Source organism: Panthera pardus, unplaced genomic scaffold (genome assembly GCF_024362965.1).
Source record: "Panthera pardus isolate Hobbes unplaced genomic scaffold, ASM2436296v1 HiC_scaffold_27, whole genome shotgun sequence".
Taxonomy (NCBI): domain Eukaryota; kingdom Metazoa; phylum Chordata; class Mammalia; order Carnivora; family Felidae; genus Panthera; species Panthera pardus.
Genome location: NW_026526843.1, coordinates 80,817,011 through 80,836,170, shown reverse-complemented (window position 1 = coordinate 80,836,170; position 19,160 = coordinate 80,817,011). Strand labels below are relative to the sequence as shown.

Here is a 19,160-nt window from a genome sequence, read left to right as displayed (position 1 = left end):
ATTTGCTTCTAGATCTGATAGTCTTTAAAGTAAGGCAGTCAGGCATTTAGGGTCTGAATTACCTTTCAAATAATCTTTATTTTGTGAACAGTAATACACTTGACTATCCCTTGGCATTTTATTAGTCATTTGAGGTTTCATTAGGGAAAGGATTTAAAATGCAACTGTTTTTATTAAAGTAAAAATAACATTACATATATATTATCAATGATATAATATTCTATAAAACTAAACCACATACTTTGCATTCTTAATGGATAACATACCTGCTTCTGGCATTTTAATGGGCTCTAAATTTAGTAAACTTGCCCTCTTGACATTTGGACCAGCTCTACCCTTACTGCAAGTCTTTGGTGGAGCCAGTTTCTGGAGATCAGCTCCCAGATCAGGCCCTTGAAAAAAAAGTTAACAATTTAAGCAATGAACATGACATATAAATAAGGAAAAAAAATTTATTCCTTTAGATATATGAAATAAAATCCTTAGGCTAGTGTGATAATAAATATGATGGAACAATGGACTTCACATCTTTGTTTTCCTGTATTATGAAACTATTTTAAATGACAATCTAAAGATAAACCACACTACATCTACATTTCCATCATATATTACCATACTGTGCTAAGAGGAGAGAGCATCAGCTATCTAAGAAATCTGAAGCTTACACCATGGATAGTATTTTAATTACAATTAAAATGTAATTTCTGAAGGATTAACCATGTGCATTTGTGGGCCTATGACAAATCTTTTAGAAGTGACATACATCCCCTTTTGTGGTAACCTGAATTATGTTGTTAAAATTAGCTATATTAAAGTGCAAAGACCCTATATGTAACTTTCCATAAATAAGCCCTATTTAGAACAAAGTATCAAAAATAACTGGTTGTTTGATAATTACAAGGTACTTTTGAGTTTCCTAATAACACAAGTGTTTAGACATTTTCTAAAGCCACTTTAAAAACCATACTAATATAGTTAGGTATATGTCAGTATTCTAAATTATCTAGCTATTACCATAGTTGCCATATCGAACCATCAATAAAAGGAAATAGTGGCTATCATTCATTGAACTCTTTTCTGGATTTTCTCTCCTGCTCCACTAAACTGCATTTATTCCTGAGCCAGTACTAAGCTACTTTATGGTACAGACACATTTGAATATTAAGCATTTTATACAAAACCATTCACTGTTTTTATTTTTTTCTTCAGGTTTTTACCTAAATTCCAGTTAGTTAACATACAGTGTAATATTAGTTTCAGGTGTAGAATCTAGTGATTGATCACTTACACACAACACCCAGTGCTCATCATAACAAGTGCGCTCCTTAATACTCATCACTTATTTAACCCATTCCCCTGCCCACCTCCCTTTCAGTAACCCTCAGTTTGTTCTCTATAGTTAAGAGTCTGTTTCCTGGTTTACCTCTCTTTTTCCCCCTATGTTCATCTGTTTTGTTTCTTAAATTCCACATATGAGTGAAATCATATGGTATTTCTCTTTCTCTGACTGCCTTATTGTGCTTAGCATAATATTCTCTAGCTCCATCCACATCATTGCAAATGGCAAGATTTCATTCACTTTTTGTACAACAACACAGATGATAAGAATAACATAAACGTTGGAATGAAATGTGAATTATGCCCCCATGAGTTAAATGCTCTTTGGCAAACCAGAATCCCTGAGGCTTTCTCATGAAATGAGACTACCATCCCTATACAAATGGCCTTTATTCCAGGTGTTATATGCTATGCTGACTTGGCACTTTGCACATGTTGGTAAAAGTTGCTTACACTTTTTTTAAGTTACTTACACTTTTGATACAATGACTAAAAAGGTCACACAATGTTCTGAGAAGAACATATAAAGCTACTGAAATAATGTGCATTTTTTTACAGTTTCCTTGGATTTAGCAAGGTCTGTATTTTCAAGCACACAAAAAACCAATCTTATAGAAAAAAGGCAAATTCATTAGAGTGAAGGATTACCCAAAGCTGCTAAGTATAGTCTCTTCACATTTTCAGCCAATTTTCAGTAATTGGTAATCTGTAATTTCTTTCCTCCTGTTGTTATGTCATAATGCATGATGCTCACATATGCTCCCTGTTCCCATAGAATTCTTCCTCCCTTTCCCTTCACCTTGAACCACAGGTGCTCCTTCATTTTCTTCCTTGTGATTGGGTATAATATCCTGGCTCTCAGTTGGTGTCTTCTCTTGTTGAGGTTGCTCATCACTAGGCTACCTAGGGGTGTGTGTGTGTGTGTGTGTGTGTGTGCGCGCGCGCAAATAAAAAGTTGTGTTGTTAATACATGCCAACAATATAAATCACATAATACATAGATATATCTAGTCATAAATAAGTATAAAGGCATTTAAAATTTTTTAATGTGTGTTTATTTTTGAGAGAAAGAGACAGAGCACGAGCAGGGGAGGGGAAGAGAGAGAGAGAGAGAGACACAGAATCCGAAGCAGTCTCCAGGCTCTGAGCTGTCAGCACAGAGCCCGACGCAGGGCTCAAATCCATGAACCATGAGATCATGTCCTGAGCGAAAGTCTGAGGCTTGATGGACTGAGCCACCCAGGCACCCATAAGGGCATTTTAAAAACCAGATTCTATATACTTATTCTTACTGAAGTTATTCTTCCCATAGAATGACTACTGAAGAAGAGGTACCCACAAGAACTTTGGAGGCTATTTTATTACTTATTTATTTATTTACATCCAAGTTAGTTAGGATATAGTGCAACAATGATTTCAGGAGTAGATTCTAGTGATTCATCCCCTATGTATAACACCCAGTGCTCATCCCAACAAGTGTCTTCCTTAATGCCCCTTACTCATTTAGCCCATCCCCCACCACAACCTCTCCAGCAACCCTCTGTTGTCTATATTTAAGAGTTGGAGGCTATTTTAAACTATGCTAGAATAGATGCATGCAATCCATTTTTTTAAAACGTGGGGGAAGAAGTCACAGGGTGTATTTCCATAGGCAACACCAGATTGGAATTCTCCTGGATCAATGTTTCCCTCCCATTATCACCTGAGAAAACTTATCACTGTATCTACAGTAGTTCAACAAAATTTTCAGAAAAATAAATTTCTAGTTAATGAAAACATCAAATATTGAAGTGCTCACAATCACAGGTGCAGCTTGCTGGTTAGACTCTAGATCATCTCTTTGCATAGATTTGGATCTTGATCTTACATGCCTACTCATATTTCACTCTGAAAGTAGAATATTGCTATTTGGAAAATGTATGCAAGAGAATAGCTATACCACTACCATGGCTAAATGCTTTCTTTTATTTACTTTTTTAACTTTGAGAATACTTTCAAAATAATTCCCAGGATATATGGCTGGCTGTCTTCACACTAGGAGGGCTGAGATGTCTAACTGCAATATAGACCAAAGGGTCCTGTCCTCCTTTGCACTTTGCACGGTACATCACAAGTCTCGGAGATGCAGTTACAACTCCACAGCGTTCCCCGTATCTAGACCTATTTTTTACTGCACACCTGGCTCCCTCCCCAGGGCTCCAGTGAGGAACCCAGCTTCCGTGCTCTGCCGGCAGTTCCAGGTACTTCTGGGACTCAGATACCTCAAATAATACCCCAAGTCGCACCCCTATCTTTTATCTGACTCCTTCCCTCCAGCCCACGGTCCTCCCTTGTCCCACCCCCCTATCCCCCACCATAACCAGGCCATGGCGGTCACAATGCCTGTGAGGAGAAGGATGACCACCTCCAGAAACTTCCTTCTTGGGAGGCCACAGAATGTGCCACGGGGACTTTCCTGAGGCCCACTGGCTCTCTCCTCACACTCACTCATGCTTAAATTCACTCACGCTTAAATTCCTAGAAAGATTTGTGGGCTTACCAGTAGAGCGTGAGATAGTGACAAACAATCAAGAAAGAAGGAACAGGACCACCTCCGCCTCAGCTCCACTCACAGAACGCGGGTAGCAAGGTGCATGTGCGGCAACTGACATGCACAGCAAGTGTCATGCGCACTGATTGGGGCACGTGAAGTGTGGGTTGAGGTTTGCTAGAGGTTGCCACTGAGACTCAGAACTACAGGGTCCCCTGAGAAGGAGAAAGAGGCCTGAAGAGTGTTTTTTTCTTCCTACCCAATTTTTCTTATGCATCCAGAAAATTTGGGGACAGACAGCCCCAGGTTACCCTTAGTGAAGAATGTTTCTTAGAAAAACGTGACAGAAATAAGTATTAAGTATCTTACTATTTATTTTTATACATGCTTAGATTAATCATTTTCTTCTATGCTTCTGGGTTTTCAGTCACTATCTGAATACACTGTGGCAGTGTTTTCCACTGTCACATGGCATAAAGCAGCATAACTATGCTCCTCATATACTGTACTTCCAAAATATCAACCAGTTTGCTAAGTGAAACTGACATTATTGCATAACACTGTCAGGGAGAGCACTACCTGGACAGAGCCTTAGCAGAGTCTTGAGGTGGCAGAGCAGGACAGATATTTATTCAGATATGAAGTTGGTGTAGAGCAGGTCTTCAAATGTCAGGGGAGGGTGTAGTTAGGATTGGTTAACAATCATAATAGAATGGTTTGGGTTTAGTGAACACAGTGAGGCAAGAGTTTTAAGACAAATGATTCAAAGAGTCATAAGGTTGAAAAATGTCACTTGGCACTTTTTACTGAAGAGTCAATGGGTCTTGTAGGTAGTTCCTGGAATGAATAAGAGTTATTTACAATTTTTATCTTCTTAGGCAAGAGATTCCTGGATTAGTGAAGTTATGTTGAGGAATCCAGTGGAGTATGAACTCCATAAACAGGGAGCTGTGTGCAGATTTCCTTTCTTATTACTTTTGTATAACTTACCAGTTTCCTGTGAGAAGTAGTATATGAAAGGAAAGGACAAGAAGGGGGCCCTAATCAGAAAGTAGCGTTTTGAAAATAAATTAGGATATGTTGTTGAACTGACTCTTAAGTATTCCACCCAGGTAGGTTTCTTTTAAGGAAATACCTTGAGTGGTGTAAGGGAGGTTTCTTAGTCTCTCTCTCTCTCCCCCTAAAAAGCAGGTTGAATAGGAATTGCATTTCTTCAAAAAAAAATTTTAAGAGAATCTAATCATAATCCTTGGTCTTTCATTTATCTTTTATCTTTTATATTTTTTTGATCTTCTTAGCAAGGCCACTATCATTACTGAATTTTACTTGCTTTTTTTTCTCTTAACACTAGTTATTAATGCAGTGCACTTGCATGCTCAAAGAATGGGAGATAGTGATTTCTGGATTTAGACTTCTGTGAGCACCTAACCAGCAAATAGTCAAATTCATGCCATCAGATGGCTAGATAGCTATGGTTCATGAGGACCTGGACTTTGATTATTTCTGAATTGTTCCAGTCCACTTCAAAGGGCAGATTTCTGTCTGATGCCAATCTTCAGCCTTCTCCTACCATTCTTGTGGGAGATAACTGTTTCCCAACTTATTTGAGGGCCATAATTGGATTTGGATGAAAGCTAGTTGTGAAGCAGCTCTGGTGACACACAGGAAGTAGCAGAATGTACAAAAGACATTGTAGGGGCACCTGGGTGGCTCAGTTGGTTAAGTGTCCCACTCTTGATTTCAGCTCAGGTCATGATCTCACAGTTTGTGAGTTTGAGCCCCACATCAGGCTCTGCACTGCCAGCATGGATGGAGCCTGCTTGGCATTCTCTCTCTCTCCATCTCTCTCTGCCCCACCCCTGCTTGCATGTGCACATGCTCTCTTTTAAAATAACTAACTAAATAAATAAATAAACATTAAAAAAAGAAAGACATTATAAAAACAAGAATTGTCTCATGCATGACTCCAGGAACTCTCTCTGGGCTGCTAAGCAAGGAGTTAAGATTTAGGACTGCCGGCAGCTGTTCTACCTGTGGGAGTGCTGCAGTTTCCCACATGACAAGAACTTCCTTTCTTTCAAACAAGAGGATCTAGAAAACAATTTAAATTTCAACAGGACCAAGGGTGAGAGTGGGACATCGAGCAAGTTCTACAGATTCAGGGCAGCTACCATTTTCTGAGTTGGTATAAAGAGCTGGCATCTAAGCTCATACTGCTTGGTGGTTGAGGTCAACTTATGTATTACTTATCATGTGAAATGCAACTCTCATACTTGCCTCATAAGATGGGAGCATAGTAGGATATGGGATCCTTTTGATACAGCCCAGCAATGCTTAACCTTCAGCTATGTCCCAGCCCAAGCACAGTCTTCACAAGACACCAAGAGAACAAGAAGCTACAGGCACCTGCTGCCCCTTAAGAAGAAGAAACAGATAACATGAATATCTTATATGTATTAAAGGAATTTTCCTTCTTTCTTTCTTTCTTTCTTTCTTTCTTTCTTTCTTTCTTTCTTTCTTTCTTTCAGAGAGAGAGAGAGAGACAGAGAGAGACAGAGAATCCCAAGCAGGCTTCACCCTATCAGCACAGAGCCCAAAAAGGGGCTTGATCCCATGACCACAAGATCATGACCTGAGCCAAAATCAAGACTTGGACACTCAAGCAATTAACCACCCAGGAGCCCCTTGTAGTAATTTTCTAAGGACAACAAAGAAATAAAACAAAACAACAAATCAAAAGTCTTTTCTTCAAATAAAATTTAAGGCTCTTGTGGCTTCACTGGTGTGATGGTTCATTTTATGTGTCAACTTGACTTGGGTAAGGTATTCCCAGGTAGCTTGTATAACATTATTTCTGGGTTTGCCTGTAACAGTGTTTCCAGAGGAGATTAACATTTGAATCAGTAGACTGAGTAAAGAAGATTGCCCTTATCAATGAAGATAGGCATCATCCAATTTGTTGTGGTCCTAAAGAAAACAAAAAGGTAGAATGAGAATTTACTCTGCTTGATCTGAGACATCCATCTTTTGCCCTCAGACATCAATGTTCCTGGTTCTTAGGCTTTCAGACTTGGACTGCGACTTACACCATCAGCCCTAAGATTCTTAAGCTTTCATACTCGTACTGAATCATAGCACTCTTTCCTTTTTCTCCAGCCTTGCAGACAGCAAACTGTGAGACTTCTAGCCTCACAATCACATGAGCCAATTCCTATAATAAATATGCTTTTGTATTTATCTATATCTATCTATATCCTATTGGTTCTGTATCTCTGGAGAGCACTGACTAATGCACATTCTGGTACTGAGAATGGTCTTAGAGGAAATGAATTTTATGGATGAGTTTTCTGAATTGATTCTTGAGTTTCTGATATTGACTGTCTAGTATTATTGGATTTAAAGTTAATGACTCTATTTCTGGTAGTAAAGAGAGATTGTTCAGAAACTCTTTATAGAGATATGCAAAATGTCTGCATTGGATACTCCTAATTAGCCACATATAAGGAGTGAGGAAATAAGTGACTCTGTATATGATACTTTAGAACATTTTTTGAAAACTAAGAAATATAATTGGTTGGTTTCTCCAAATGTCCCTGGACAAAGTAGTAAAAGAAAAAGATGAAGTGAAGAATTTGAGTTCTGAGTATAAATGACTTAAGATTTTCTAGTTGTGTCCTGAAGCAGTGCCTTATCTCCTGTAGACACACAGTCGAAATTGCTAAAAATCAAATGCAGAATCTTATCCTTGGCTGAATTACAATGGAAGCTGAAGCCCTAGCCTGCAGGGTGTCTACTGATGAAGTGAAGGAGATTGGGAAAGAAAAGGAGACTGTAAATTGGAATGGGAATGTGTGGGAAGGCCGTGATGAAGCTGTGTACATTGAGCCTCTAAATTCTGATGAGTCTTATATGCCAGTAGATGATATCTCCCCATCTCCAGTGGAATTGGTCTTCCCACCCCCAGTGGTAGCCTCCCTACTCACAGTAGTATGACCTTTTAACCTGTGTCTGAGGCTATTAACCCTGCATTGCCAGAGCAAATAGTAAGGGCCTCCCCTGAGGCAGTTTCCATGCATTACAATGTTGAGTCTCCTCAGGACTTACTTGCATTGCTCTTCTTTGCTTTTAGACCTGTAACTAGACTCGCATCCCCAGAAAGCCCCTTAAGGTGAGGCACTATGTGACCCATGAGGAGGTGTGCTACGTTGCAAAAGAACTACTTGAGTTTTTAATTTATACAGACAGAAATCTGAGGAAAATGTGTGGGAATGGATGCTAAGAATATCCATGGAATATGGAATAACAGTGAAATGAACTTAAAGTTGGCTCAGGCTGAATTTATTGATATAGGCCACTAAGCAAAGATTTCACATTTATTGTTACAGCTCAAAGAGTTAGGAAGAACTCAAGCAATTTGTTTGGTCTGTTGGCTGAAGCATGGACTTTAAGTGGCCCAAAGTGAATAAAATGGGAATTCCTGACCTGCCTTGGTTTTGTTGGAGAAGTGAATAAAGTACGCCAAAGATGGCCATGGGGCTAAAACAAACTCTGGTCTCTAGCTTAGAGACCCCTCCTCTGTGTCCTTCTTCCTTTATTTGCTGTGCGTGCGAAAACCCACACAAATATGGAAACTGACAACTATAAATTACCCTCTCCACTTGCATTCGGTGCTCAGATCTTTGGAGAAAAGGTCTCCTCTGAACCCGCCAGTGTTAACTAAATCTCTGATCCACCAAGATCTCCAAGTGCCGCTTGGTTTTTCTACCAGCGTTCCAGTCTAGTTCCATAACAGTTTAATGTAGAGGAAAGTGTTCAAAGGCTTAGGGAGATTGAAACGTTAGAATCATTTAAGACCTACTCACCCACACTGGGAGAGTCCTGAAGCCATACCTTTTACCAATACTATGAGAAATACATTTTTGAGAAAATCTCCAGCACCTTGAAGAGCTCTGTGAATACTCTTTTCTTTAGGTCAGATCTCACAGTAGAAACTGCAGTCATTGAATTGGGAAACTTAATGCAATTGGAATAATGGGATCCAGGAGTGTCATGGGCCAGGTGGTACCATTCATCCACCAAAGGTAAAGTGAGTGTGGTTACCGTAATGGATGGCAGAGACAAAGCAGCAATCAGAATAGTCTGACTCATTCAGACATGCCACTGGCTAGGTGGTCATTGTATTCCTACCAGTGAAATTGATAGGAAACCTACTAAATTTTTACTTGATCTGTATAAACAGAAATTTTTTAGATCAAAAGAACAAAAGTTTATTCTGAATCATAAGAGAGAGAGAGACTCATAACTCCTCAATTTCCAGTTTACAGGCCTAGAATTCCTTGAATGAAGGGGATGTTACAGAACCAGGCTGGATGCTGGCGGAAAAACCAAGCAGCACTCAGAGATCTTGGTCAATCGGAGATTTATTTAACACCGGTGGGCTCAGAGGAGGCCATTTCTCCAAAGATCTGAGCTCTGAATGAAGGGAGGAAGGGTAATTTATAGTTGTCAGCTTCCATATCTGTGGCAGGTTTTTGCACACGTGGCAAATGGGTCAAGAAGAACCCGGAAGAGGTGTCTCTAAGCTAGATACCAGAGCTTGTTTTAGTCCCATCGGCCATCTTATGGTGTAAAACTTTATTCATTTCCCCAACATTCCCCCCTTTGATGACTTTTTAAAAATCTTTTTTAGGCATTACTTTATAGCTCTAGGGGTTGGTACCCTCGGAGGGCTAAGATACATGCTGTAGTTTGGCGACCAACAGTGTTTTCAATAAAATGTACCAGGGTTTCAGTATATAGGGGCTGATGGTCACAAGTAAAATTATGGAAAGGAGGGGCCCTGCCAGGGCAGGGAGCCAGGATGCCCAGTCTGTGAGATGCCATCCTCTTCATTAACTGATATTTTCCTGTTGTCTATGTTGAATTCTTTCCTTGAGTTCCTTAACCTTAGTCCTGACTATTCCTAGTTTGGTTTACAAAATAGCAACATTCCTCCCCCCCCCCAAAAAAAAATACAAGTCCCTCCTTTTTCTGAAGTGAGGAGATCGAGGGCTCACTATTTTGGAGGGATACAGCTGCCAGGGAGTTTAGTTGGCTTTGTCAGGTTACCAGGGAGTCTGCCATCGGTTCCATGTCCTAGTTTGTTGGTGCAGTCTCTATTAGCCCAACAGCAAGAAGCAAGATCAGGGCTATGACACCTGTAAGGGGCAAGGGCTGGCAGAGTTGCATCTGGACCCCTGGGATCGGTCCACACATTGATTCCTCAAGCTTCTGCCATGTGCAGGCCAGCCGGCTTCCAGGGTGTGGCTGGAGCAGGGCTGGAGATATTAGGGGCCAGTAACTTTTTGAGGGTCAGTTTAGGCAGGTTGACTGGATCTGGATCACTTCTCCAGGTTGAGGGTTCCTCTGAGATGGCCTTCTTAACTCTGGAGTGATGGACCCATGGGGTGATACCTGAAAATGAATCCTCTATTTGATTGTATGTCTGTAAAGTCCACCTCCAAGTCTTTGAAAGGGGTGGGTTTCTGGTAACTGTCAGATCAGGTTTAGGGAAGATATGGTTTGCATATTTAGAGATCCATCCGTTTTCCAGTTGTTTAAATAACCATATGCCCATGGGGTCTTATTATTATCCCCACAGAATAACAAGCACAGAAGATTGTCTATACATGAAATACTGTGACAATTTTTCTGAAGTTTACCTCAAGTTGTCTAGTTTAGGCAAACAACAAACATTTAAAGGCAACCATAACTAGAATTTAACATCCATAATGGTGCATTGTTGAAACATAGTTGTTTTCTCTAAACCTCCCCCCCTTTCCAGAGATAGCCAAATTGAGACGAATGCATTTGTAGAACAAGTCCAGTCTTAACAAACCTGGCCTAATTATTAACATAAGCTCAGCAAGAATAGTGATTGACCATGAGGATCCTTTAAAGTTTGCTTTGCTGGAACCTTTTATAAGGAATCTCTGGGTTGAACTTTTAGTAGCCTCTCCAGGCCAGAAGCCACGCCAAATACTTGCCATCAGACAGGCCTGCAATACCTGTGGAATTGGGCGAATTCCTCTTCATGAGATCCCCAAGATATCCTGAGGTTCCTGCACCTGCCAGGAAGTGACCTTCTTTACTCACCTGGTGAGGCTGCTGGGAACTCTGTAAGCAAGGTATCAGGCCAACATTTCCAAGGGGCTTTATGGCTCCATGTTTCATAAAGCCAACCTTAGTTCCTTAAAGCTGCCTGGCCATATCGGAGTCTATGAATGTCACTCTCAAATATGACATTCCAGTCAAAGCCTTGGTAAAATAACCAGTATTTCCCCAGTTCATTTAATCCCATGTTCCTAATTCTTGTTCAATTTGAATGCAGCTTTTTAGTTCTGGAAATTCCTACCCATTTTAGTATTAATCTTAAAGATGTCAAATACCTGTATTTGTCCCCAAAGTCCTTTTTATAAATTTCCTTGAAGAATAAACACGTTTTGTGAGAGAATAAGAACAATTATAAATGACAAAATCTCATAAATAGACATTGTTAAAGATCTGATGAGAATTCATTATGATGCAATTGACAAAGAAATTCGGTTATTTCTGTGACACATAACACTTCAAGTAATCAGAATATTAAGTGATGACCTTATACCAAAACATTAAAACTTTAGGAATTGCATATATATTTGGGCAGTTATAGCATTTACCTGTGCAGTACAACCTAAGGTTTACCATTGTACGACAGTGCCTTTCCAAGTAACTTAGCATCCCAAATAAAAGGACCTAATTGGTCAAAAAGATTTCATTTACCTTTAAATCCTGGGAAGTTTGTTAAAACCTTAGGAAGTTAAAGTACATCCTAAATAGGATTACAGATCATTACAAATCTTAAAATTTTATTTATTCAACCAAGGTGGCAATAAAAGATACTAAAGGTGAATGTATAGCATTATATAGTTCTTACCAAAACCTAGCTCCTTTAACATTGAGAAGTTTTAACTAAGGAATCAAAGACCTGATAAAGATGAAACCTAAAACTGGGGTGCCTGGGTGGCTCAGATGGTTAAGAGTCTGACTTCGGCTCAGGTCATGATCTCTCAGTCTGTGAGTTCGAGCCCCGTGTTGGGCTCTGCTGACAGCTCAGAGCCTGGATCCTACTTCTGATTCTGTGTCTCTCTCTCTGCCCCTCCCCTGCTCATGCTCTGTCTCTCTCTGTCTCAAAAATAAATAAAAACATTAAAAAAATTTTTTAAAGATGAAACCTAAAACTTTGGTTTTCCACAAAGACAAACCTTTGTTTGCATTGTCTTATCAAGAGCAGATCAACAGTCCAAGAAAACTTTTTCATTTGAGCAGAGAGAAAAGCAGAATTTCAACCTTATACCAGTGTACTTTTAAAATTCCATTCATCTCTCCATAATTTGGCTATCGTTGAGAGTGCTGCTATAAACATTGGGGTACAAGTGCCCCTATGCATCAGCACTCCTGTATCCCTTGGGTAAATTCCTAGGAGTGCTATTGCTGGGTCATAGGGTAGGTCTATTTTTAATTTTTTGAGGAACCTCCACACTGTTTTCCAGAGCCAAAGCATAAGAGACTCTTAAAAACTGATAACAGGGGCGCCTGGGTGGCTCAATCGGTTAAGCGGCCGACTTCGGCTCAGGTCATGATCTCGCGGTCCGTGAGTTCGAGCTCCGCGTCGGGCTCTGTGCTGACCGCTCAGAGCCTGGAGCCTGTTTCAGATTCTGTGTCTCCCTCTCTCTGACCCTCCCCCGTTCATGCTCTGTCTCTCTCTGTCTCAAAAATAAATAAACGTTTAAAAAAAATTAAAAAAAAAAACTGAGAACAAACTGAGGGTTGATGGGGAGTGGGAGGGCGGAGAGGGTGGGTGATGGGTATTGAGGAGGGCACCTTTTGGGATGAGCACTGGGTGTTGTATGGAAGCCAATTTGACAATAAACTTCATATATTGAAAAAAAATTCCATTCATCTCAACCTTAGTCTCCAGTTGAGGACTTAGTAACCCACTGAAAGGTGTTTACATAAGAATTTTTTAGATAGTAAATTCATGAGCCAATTAAGTACAAAGCATGTTTTCCAATAGATCCAAATAGCCTTAATTTCTCTGCAATAAGAAGTTAAAAACACAAACCTATGTTCAGTAATCAAAGCTTTAGCAATTCATTCTATTTGAAAAAGACCTAGATGTCCACTTTACTCCTTGACCTTGAGGATGGGAGGAGGAGCCAATGGTGCCTGAGGCAGTGAGGAGGGTATAGGAACCAGTTATGTAGACCACACTCAAGTTGGTGCAGAAACATCAGGGGGAGGGGAAGGCAGAAGAAGCAAGGTGCCAGTAGAAGGCTGAGAAGGAAAACCTAATTCAAAACCTTAACTCAGAGGAGCAGACATCATGTTTTTTTTTTTTCACCAAAGTGGAAATATGGAGTCCACATCAGGCCAAAGAAGACAGGGAATTTCCCCGAAACAAATGGAGTTTCAGCATCTGCTTGGGAATGTTCCTTAAAGTCCCCATCCCAAGGTAGACTAACCACAGTTGGCTCCAATTAGAGCTGTTAACCTGGGAAATGAAGGAGAATTCCTCACATCTGTTAGGCAGAGGAACAGGGAGAGGGAGTCAGTGTCCCCTTCAGTCTGATTCTATCTCGGCCAGACCAATAAGGTCCCCTTCTCAAGGTTCCTCCTGGTATCGGTTGGGTTTCTGGGACTTTCCCTGGTTGGGACATTTATTCTTTTAATGTCCTTTCTCCTTGCAGTAGGTTCACTGACCCCTTGCTAAGGAGGTTCTGGGCCTCCCCCCTCTTGGTGGCTAGACCTTCCCCGTCCTTTTGTTGTGGCTCTCTTGTGCCTCTGGAGCAAACAGGGTATAAGCCTTGCATAGCCTCTCATAATAATCCCTGGGGGAATCCCCTCGCTGCTGGGCATATTCATGGGCTTCTCAGCCCCTGTTCTGATCCCCTGGAGGAAATCCTCTTGGGACCAGAAAATATGGACCGGCATCTGGAGAGCGTCTGCACCTGGCCGAGGGCGCAATCTGGCCACTGGTCCTTGTGGGGGAGGGTTCTCCGGGTCCAGGAGGGGAGGAGAGATGGGCAGCGTCCAGGGCCAGAGGAGTGACAGACAGGGGAGGAGTTTCAAGCTCAGGGGCAGTGGGGAGGGAGCCCGGTGGGTCATAAGGTGGAGGAAAGACAGGCTCTTCTGCCGGGTCTCCTGCAAACATTAGGGAAGCAGTGTGTTGCTTCTTTGGTTCCCTGGGTGAGTCTCCAGATAAGGCGGCTAAAACCTTTGCCTGATTCTGCTTGCTATAGATGAATTGCACCCAAGGCAGAGGATTTCGGGCAATTTCAAGCCAGGAGTTGATGTATGGAAATTGATCAGTGTGACCTGGGTCTCTGGAGACAACATGCCAGATGCAACGGACCATTGGGACATTCCCTCAGAGGGTCCTCCTACACCAAAAGTGGGCCATTATAACTCACATAGGGTCCTTAACTTGCCGGGGGTTATCTTAATTCCATAGTCTCCCCAAAACCCCTTCTTTGCTCTGTCCTGACCCCATAATGTTCCCTTGAGGCAGAGTTGCAAAGACAGACAGAGGGATAGGGGTGCCCCCTCTAATGAGGAGACCAGTCAGATGCCCGTCTCACCGTGTCCTGAAGGAACTTAGGTGAGGCTTAGCTGTAGCGGTCTGAGCTTTGTGACTTATGATTGGAAACTATTCCGATGCCACCATAGACTGTATGCCATTCATCATGGAATCACAGACGGGCCCACTCAGGCTCTGTGGGCTTTTGGGGACCTTACAGTTGCCCACCTGTGGAGACACAGAATCAAACTTGGCAGGCAAGCTAGACCAAGTTGCACATTCACACTCACATACATACCAGAGTTATTACATTCCCTCCCACAGAATTCCTACCTGTGAGACCTTTGAGGTCTCCGGGGAGTGATCAGGTCCCCCTTCCACTCTTGTGAGTGGGCCTGACTAGATTGGGCCCTAACCTTACCGGTTCCAATGTTGGGTCCAGGTCCTCACCTGCCAAGTCTCCTTGAGTCCAGCAGGAACGGAGGAGCGGGGCCAGCCTGAGGCGACCGAGCGGGAGACTGTCAAAATTCAGGCAGGGCGCGCCTTCTCCCTTGTGATTCCTTGTTCTATCACCTCTTCACCATTCTCCCAAACCAGTGACAACAATGGGCCAGCACGGTTGGGTTTCCTGGTCAGGGAACCAAATATGTTACAGAACCAGGCTGGAGCACTGGCGAAAAAACCAAGCAGCATTCAGAGATCTTGGTGGATCAGAGATTTATGTAACACCGGCAGGTTCAGAGGAGACCATTTCTCCAAAGATCTGAGCCCCAAATTAAGGGGGGAAGGGTAATTTATAGTTATCAGCTTCCATATCTGTGGCAGGTTTTTGCACACGTGGCAAATGGGTCAAGAAGAACCCGGAAGAGGTGTCTCTAAGCTAGAGACCAGAGCTTGTTTTAGTCCCATTGGCCATCTTATGGTGTAAAACTATTCATTTTCCAACAGGGAGACTGAGACCCTTTGAGTAAGGACCCTGGTATGCTACTGATAAATTATACTGTTACTATTTCTCCCCATGCTTCCAAAGAGACCTGAAGGGTAACTGAACATTGAAGAAGAAAAAAAAATTAGATCTTTCAGGATTTACTGGCCATTGGCTCTGAACTGACACTGATTCCAGGAGACCTGAAATGTCACTGTGACCCACCAGTGAGAGTAAGGGCTTATGGGGGTCAGGTGATCAGTGGAGTTTTAGCTCAGGTCTGTCTCACAGTGGGCCTAGTTGGCCTCCAAAAGAATCCTGTGGTTATTTTGCCAGTTCTGGAATAAATAATCGGATTGCAGCTGGCAGAATCCCTACATTGGTTCCCTGACCTGTGGAGTGAGGGCTATCATGGTGAGAAGGGCCTAGTGTATGACACTACAACTACCTCCACCTAGGAAAATAGTAAACCAAAAGCAAAACTGCATTTGTGAAGTATTGCAGAGTTTAGTCCCACCATCAAGGAATTGAAAGATGCAGGGGTGGTGATTCTCCACACATCCTTATTCAACTCTACACTTGGCCTATGCATAGGACAGATGGATCTTGGAGAATGACAGTTGATTATCATAAGCTTAACCAGATGGTAGTTCCAATAGCAGCTGCTGTATTAAATGTGGTTTCATTGTTTAAGCAAATTAACACATCCCTTGGTATCTGGTACCCAGCTATTAATCTTACAAAAGTCTTTTTCTCCATACCAGTCTAAGGTTCACCAGATTCAGTTTGCTTTCAGTTGGAAAGGCCGGAAATACACCTTCACTGTTCTACCTCAAGACTATATCAACTCTTCAGCTCTATGTCATAATTTAGTTACCTTGGATCTTGTTCAACTCTCTCTTCCAATAAATATCACACTGGTCCTTTATATTTATGACATTGTATGGATTGGACCCAGTAAGCAAGAAGTAGCAACTACTCTAGATTTATTGGTAAGACATTCGCATGCCATGGAATGGGAAATAAATCTGACAAAAATTAAAAGGTTTTCTACATCAGTGAAATTTCTCAGGGTCCAATAGTATGGGGAATGTTGAAATATCCCTTCTTATAGGAAAAAAAAGTGAAGATATTTGTGTCTTATGTGAATTCTTACCAAGGGGTGACCTTGGTAGAGGAGAATTTAATAATCAGGTGCAGAGGATGGCCCATTCTATAGATACCAGTCAGCCTTTTTCCCCAGCCAATCCCTGTCTCATGAGCAAAGCACTCATGAACAAAGTAGCCAAGGTGGCAAGAATGGAGGTTATGTGTGGGCTCTGCAATATGAAGTTCCATTCACCAAAGCTGACCTGGCTATGATCACTACTGAGTTCCCAATGTGCCAGCAGCACAGACCAACACTAAGCCCCTGATATGGCACCATTCCTTAGGGTTATCAATTAGCCAGCTACTTCATGGCAGTTTGATTATACTGGGCAGCTTCCATATGGAATAGGCAGTATTTTTGTTCTTATTGGAATAGACACTTACTCTGGATATAGACTTGCCTTCTCTGCATGCGTTGTTTCTGCCAAAATCATCATCCATGATTTACAGAATGCTTTACCACCATCATTGTATTCCATATAGTATTGTGTCTGATCAAGGAACTCACTTCACAGCAAATGAGATGCAGCAATGGGCCCATGCTCATGGAATTCACTGGTTTAAAATGGTCCCCACCATCTTAAAGCAGCTGGCTTGATAAAACTGTGGAATGGCTTTTTGAATATTCAGTTATAGCACAAACTAGGTGGTAATACCTTGAAGAGCTAGGAAAGATTCTCCAACAGGCTGTGTATGCTCTGAATCAGCATCCAATATATGATGCTGATTCTCCCATAGCCAGGATTCATAGGTCCAGGAATCAAGGGGTTGAATGGTAGTGGTACTACTCACTATACTCCTGGTGATCCACTAGCAAAACTTTAGCTTCTTCTTCATGCAACCTTATGCTCTGCTGGCCTAGAGGTCTTAGTTCCAAAAAAATTGATTTCTTTTTCTTCTAGGAAGCACAACAATAATTCCATTGAACTAGAAACTAAGACTGCAACCTGTCCCTTTTGGACTCATCCCACTGTATCAATAGGAAAAAAACGAGTTACTGTGTTGGCTGGGGTGTCTGATCCTGACTATCAAGGGGAAATTGGACTGCTACTCCACAACAGAGGTAAGGAAGATCATGTTTGGAATACAGGAGGTCCCTTCAGGGAGTGTCTTAGTATTACTATGCCCTGTGATTAAAATCAGTGGAAAACGACAACAACCCAATCCAGGCAGGATCACTAATAGTCCAGAAAGTCCAGAAGGTTTGGGTCACTATCTTCCAACCCCAAATAAAGAACCACAACCAGCTGAGGTGCTTGTTGAAGGCAAAGGAAATATGGGATGGTTAGAGGAAGAAGGTATTTATAAATACCATTTATAATCATGTGGTCTATTACAGAAATGAGAACTTTAATTATCATGAGTATTTCTTCCTTGTTATGAATATGTTTTTGTGTTTGGGTGTGTATATTTAATACTCATATTTCTTCCCTGTTTTAATGCCTTATCATATAAGATATATTAGACTTTATATCCTACTATTTAACTATTGTATTTAAGTTATGGGATATCAAGGAGAAGAGTAAACATCATTCAAGGACTTTACCTCCTCTTCTAGGGAAGGGGTTAATGTGTTTTTGGTTATATGCAGGACCATTGTATCATGTTAGGTGGAAGGATGATCTTGCTATTGACCTCATTTGGAAATTAAGTATGGCTTAAAGATATGTGTATGGGTGTCAGATTGACAAGACATAGACCTGTGATGCTTAATTTTTTTGTGTCAATTTGGAGGTGGTTTTTGGATGGATTAACACTTTAATTAGTGAACTTTGTTTAAGATTGCCTTCCATGATGTGAGTGGGCCTCATTTAATCAGTTGAAGCCTGAATAGGACAAGACTGACTTCCTTGAGCAAGAGGGAATTCTCCAACAAATGTCATTCAAACATCATAATGTAATACCAGCCTTCAGGTTGGAACTGCACCATTAGCTCTTCTTCATTTGGCTGTCAGCCCACACTGCAAATTTTGGATTTACTAGTCTCCATAATCTTGGAAGTCAATTCTGTATAGTAAGTCTCCTTCTAAATGTATATATATCCTACTGGCTGCTTCTCTGGAGAACCTTGACCAGTAAATATGGTAAGGCCTATAATCTTAGGGTAGTTTGTAGAGTTATTTCTAGAGAGTGTAGTGTAAGCCCTGGGAAATTGAATGGGGTAATTGCTGAAACATCAGTGATGTTCTGGTCTCAAGGCTGTCAAACGTGATAGCATTATGAGATCCAGAGCCCCATGATCCTCCAGGAGCCAGGTAGGGAACAGACCCACTACAATTGCCTAGCAGTCCTTGAAACTGCACATCTTCCCTGCATGCTTTCCCATAAACATCAGATGTGTGTTTGGTCTATGTTTGGAGGCTCTTTGTGTTTTCCTCCCATGCTTTGACATTCCTCAATATTTATACCTGGCGTACATGAAATAAAGTCTATGTGCAGTTTGCTGCTGCTGCTGTCTCACTGGCAGAGGCAGCCTTACACATCCGCTCATTTTAAGTGTCTGAGGACTTTTTCTTCAGTGCGTGGCTACAGTAGTTACTTAATATTAAATAGAGTAAAAACAGGTATGCCTTATTTTAACCATCATAATTGTTTCCTTGACTAAATTCCCCGTGGTAATA

At 41.4% G+C, this 19,160-nt stretch overlaps 1 protein-coding gene and 1 pseudogene across 1 annotated transcript; one reads left to right on the top strand and one right to left on the bottom strand.

Moving 5' to 3' along the window:
- Positions 1-228: 228 nt before the first annotated feature.
- LOC109261074 (putative G antigen family E member 3) lies at positions 229-3,217 on the bottom strand. The gene is made up of 3 exons (XM_019439598.2): positions 3,137-3,217; positions 2,138-2,237; positions 229-392 (listed from the first exon to the last, which is right to left on the bottom strand). The coding sequence occupies exons 1-3, from the start codon at positions 3,215-3,217 to the stop codon at positions 229-231; spliced, it is 345 nt and encodes a 114-aa protein (XP_019295143.1).
- An 11,414-nt stretch (positions 3,218-14,631) lies between these two features.
- On the top strand, positions 14,632-17,860 carry LOC109261072 (uncharacterized; annotated as a pseudogene).
- The last annotated feature ends 1,300 nt before the right edge of the window (positions 17,861-19,160 follow it).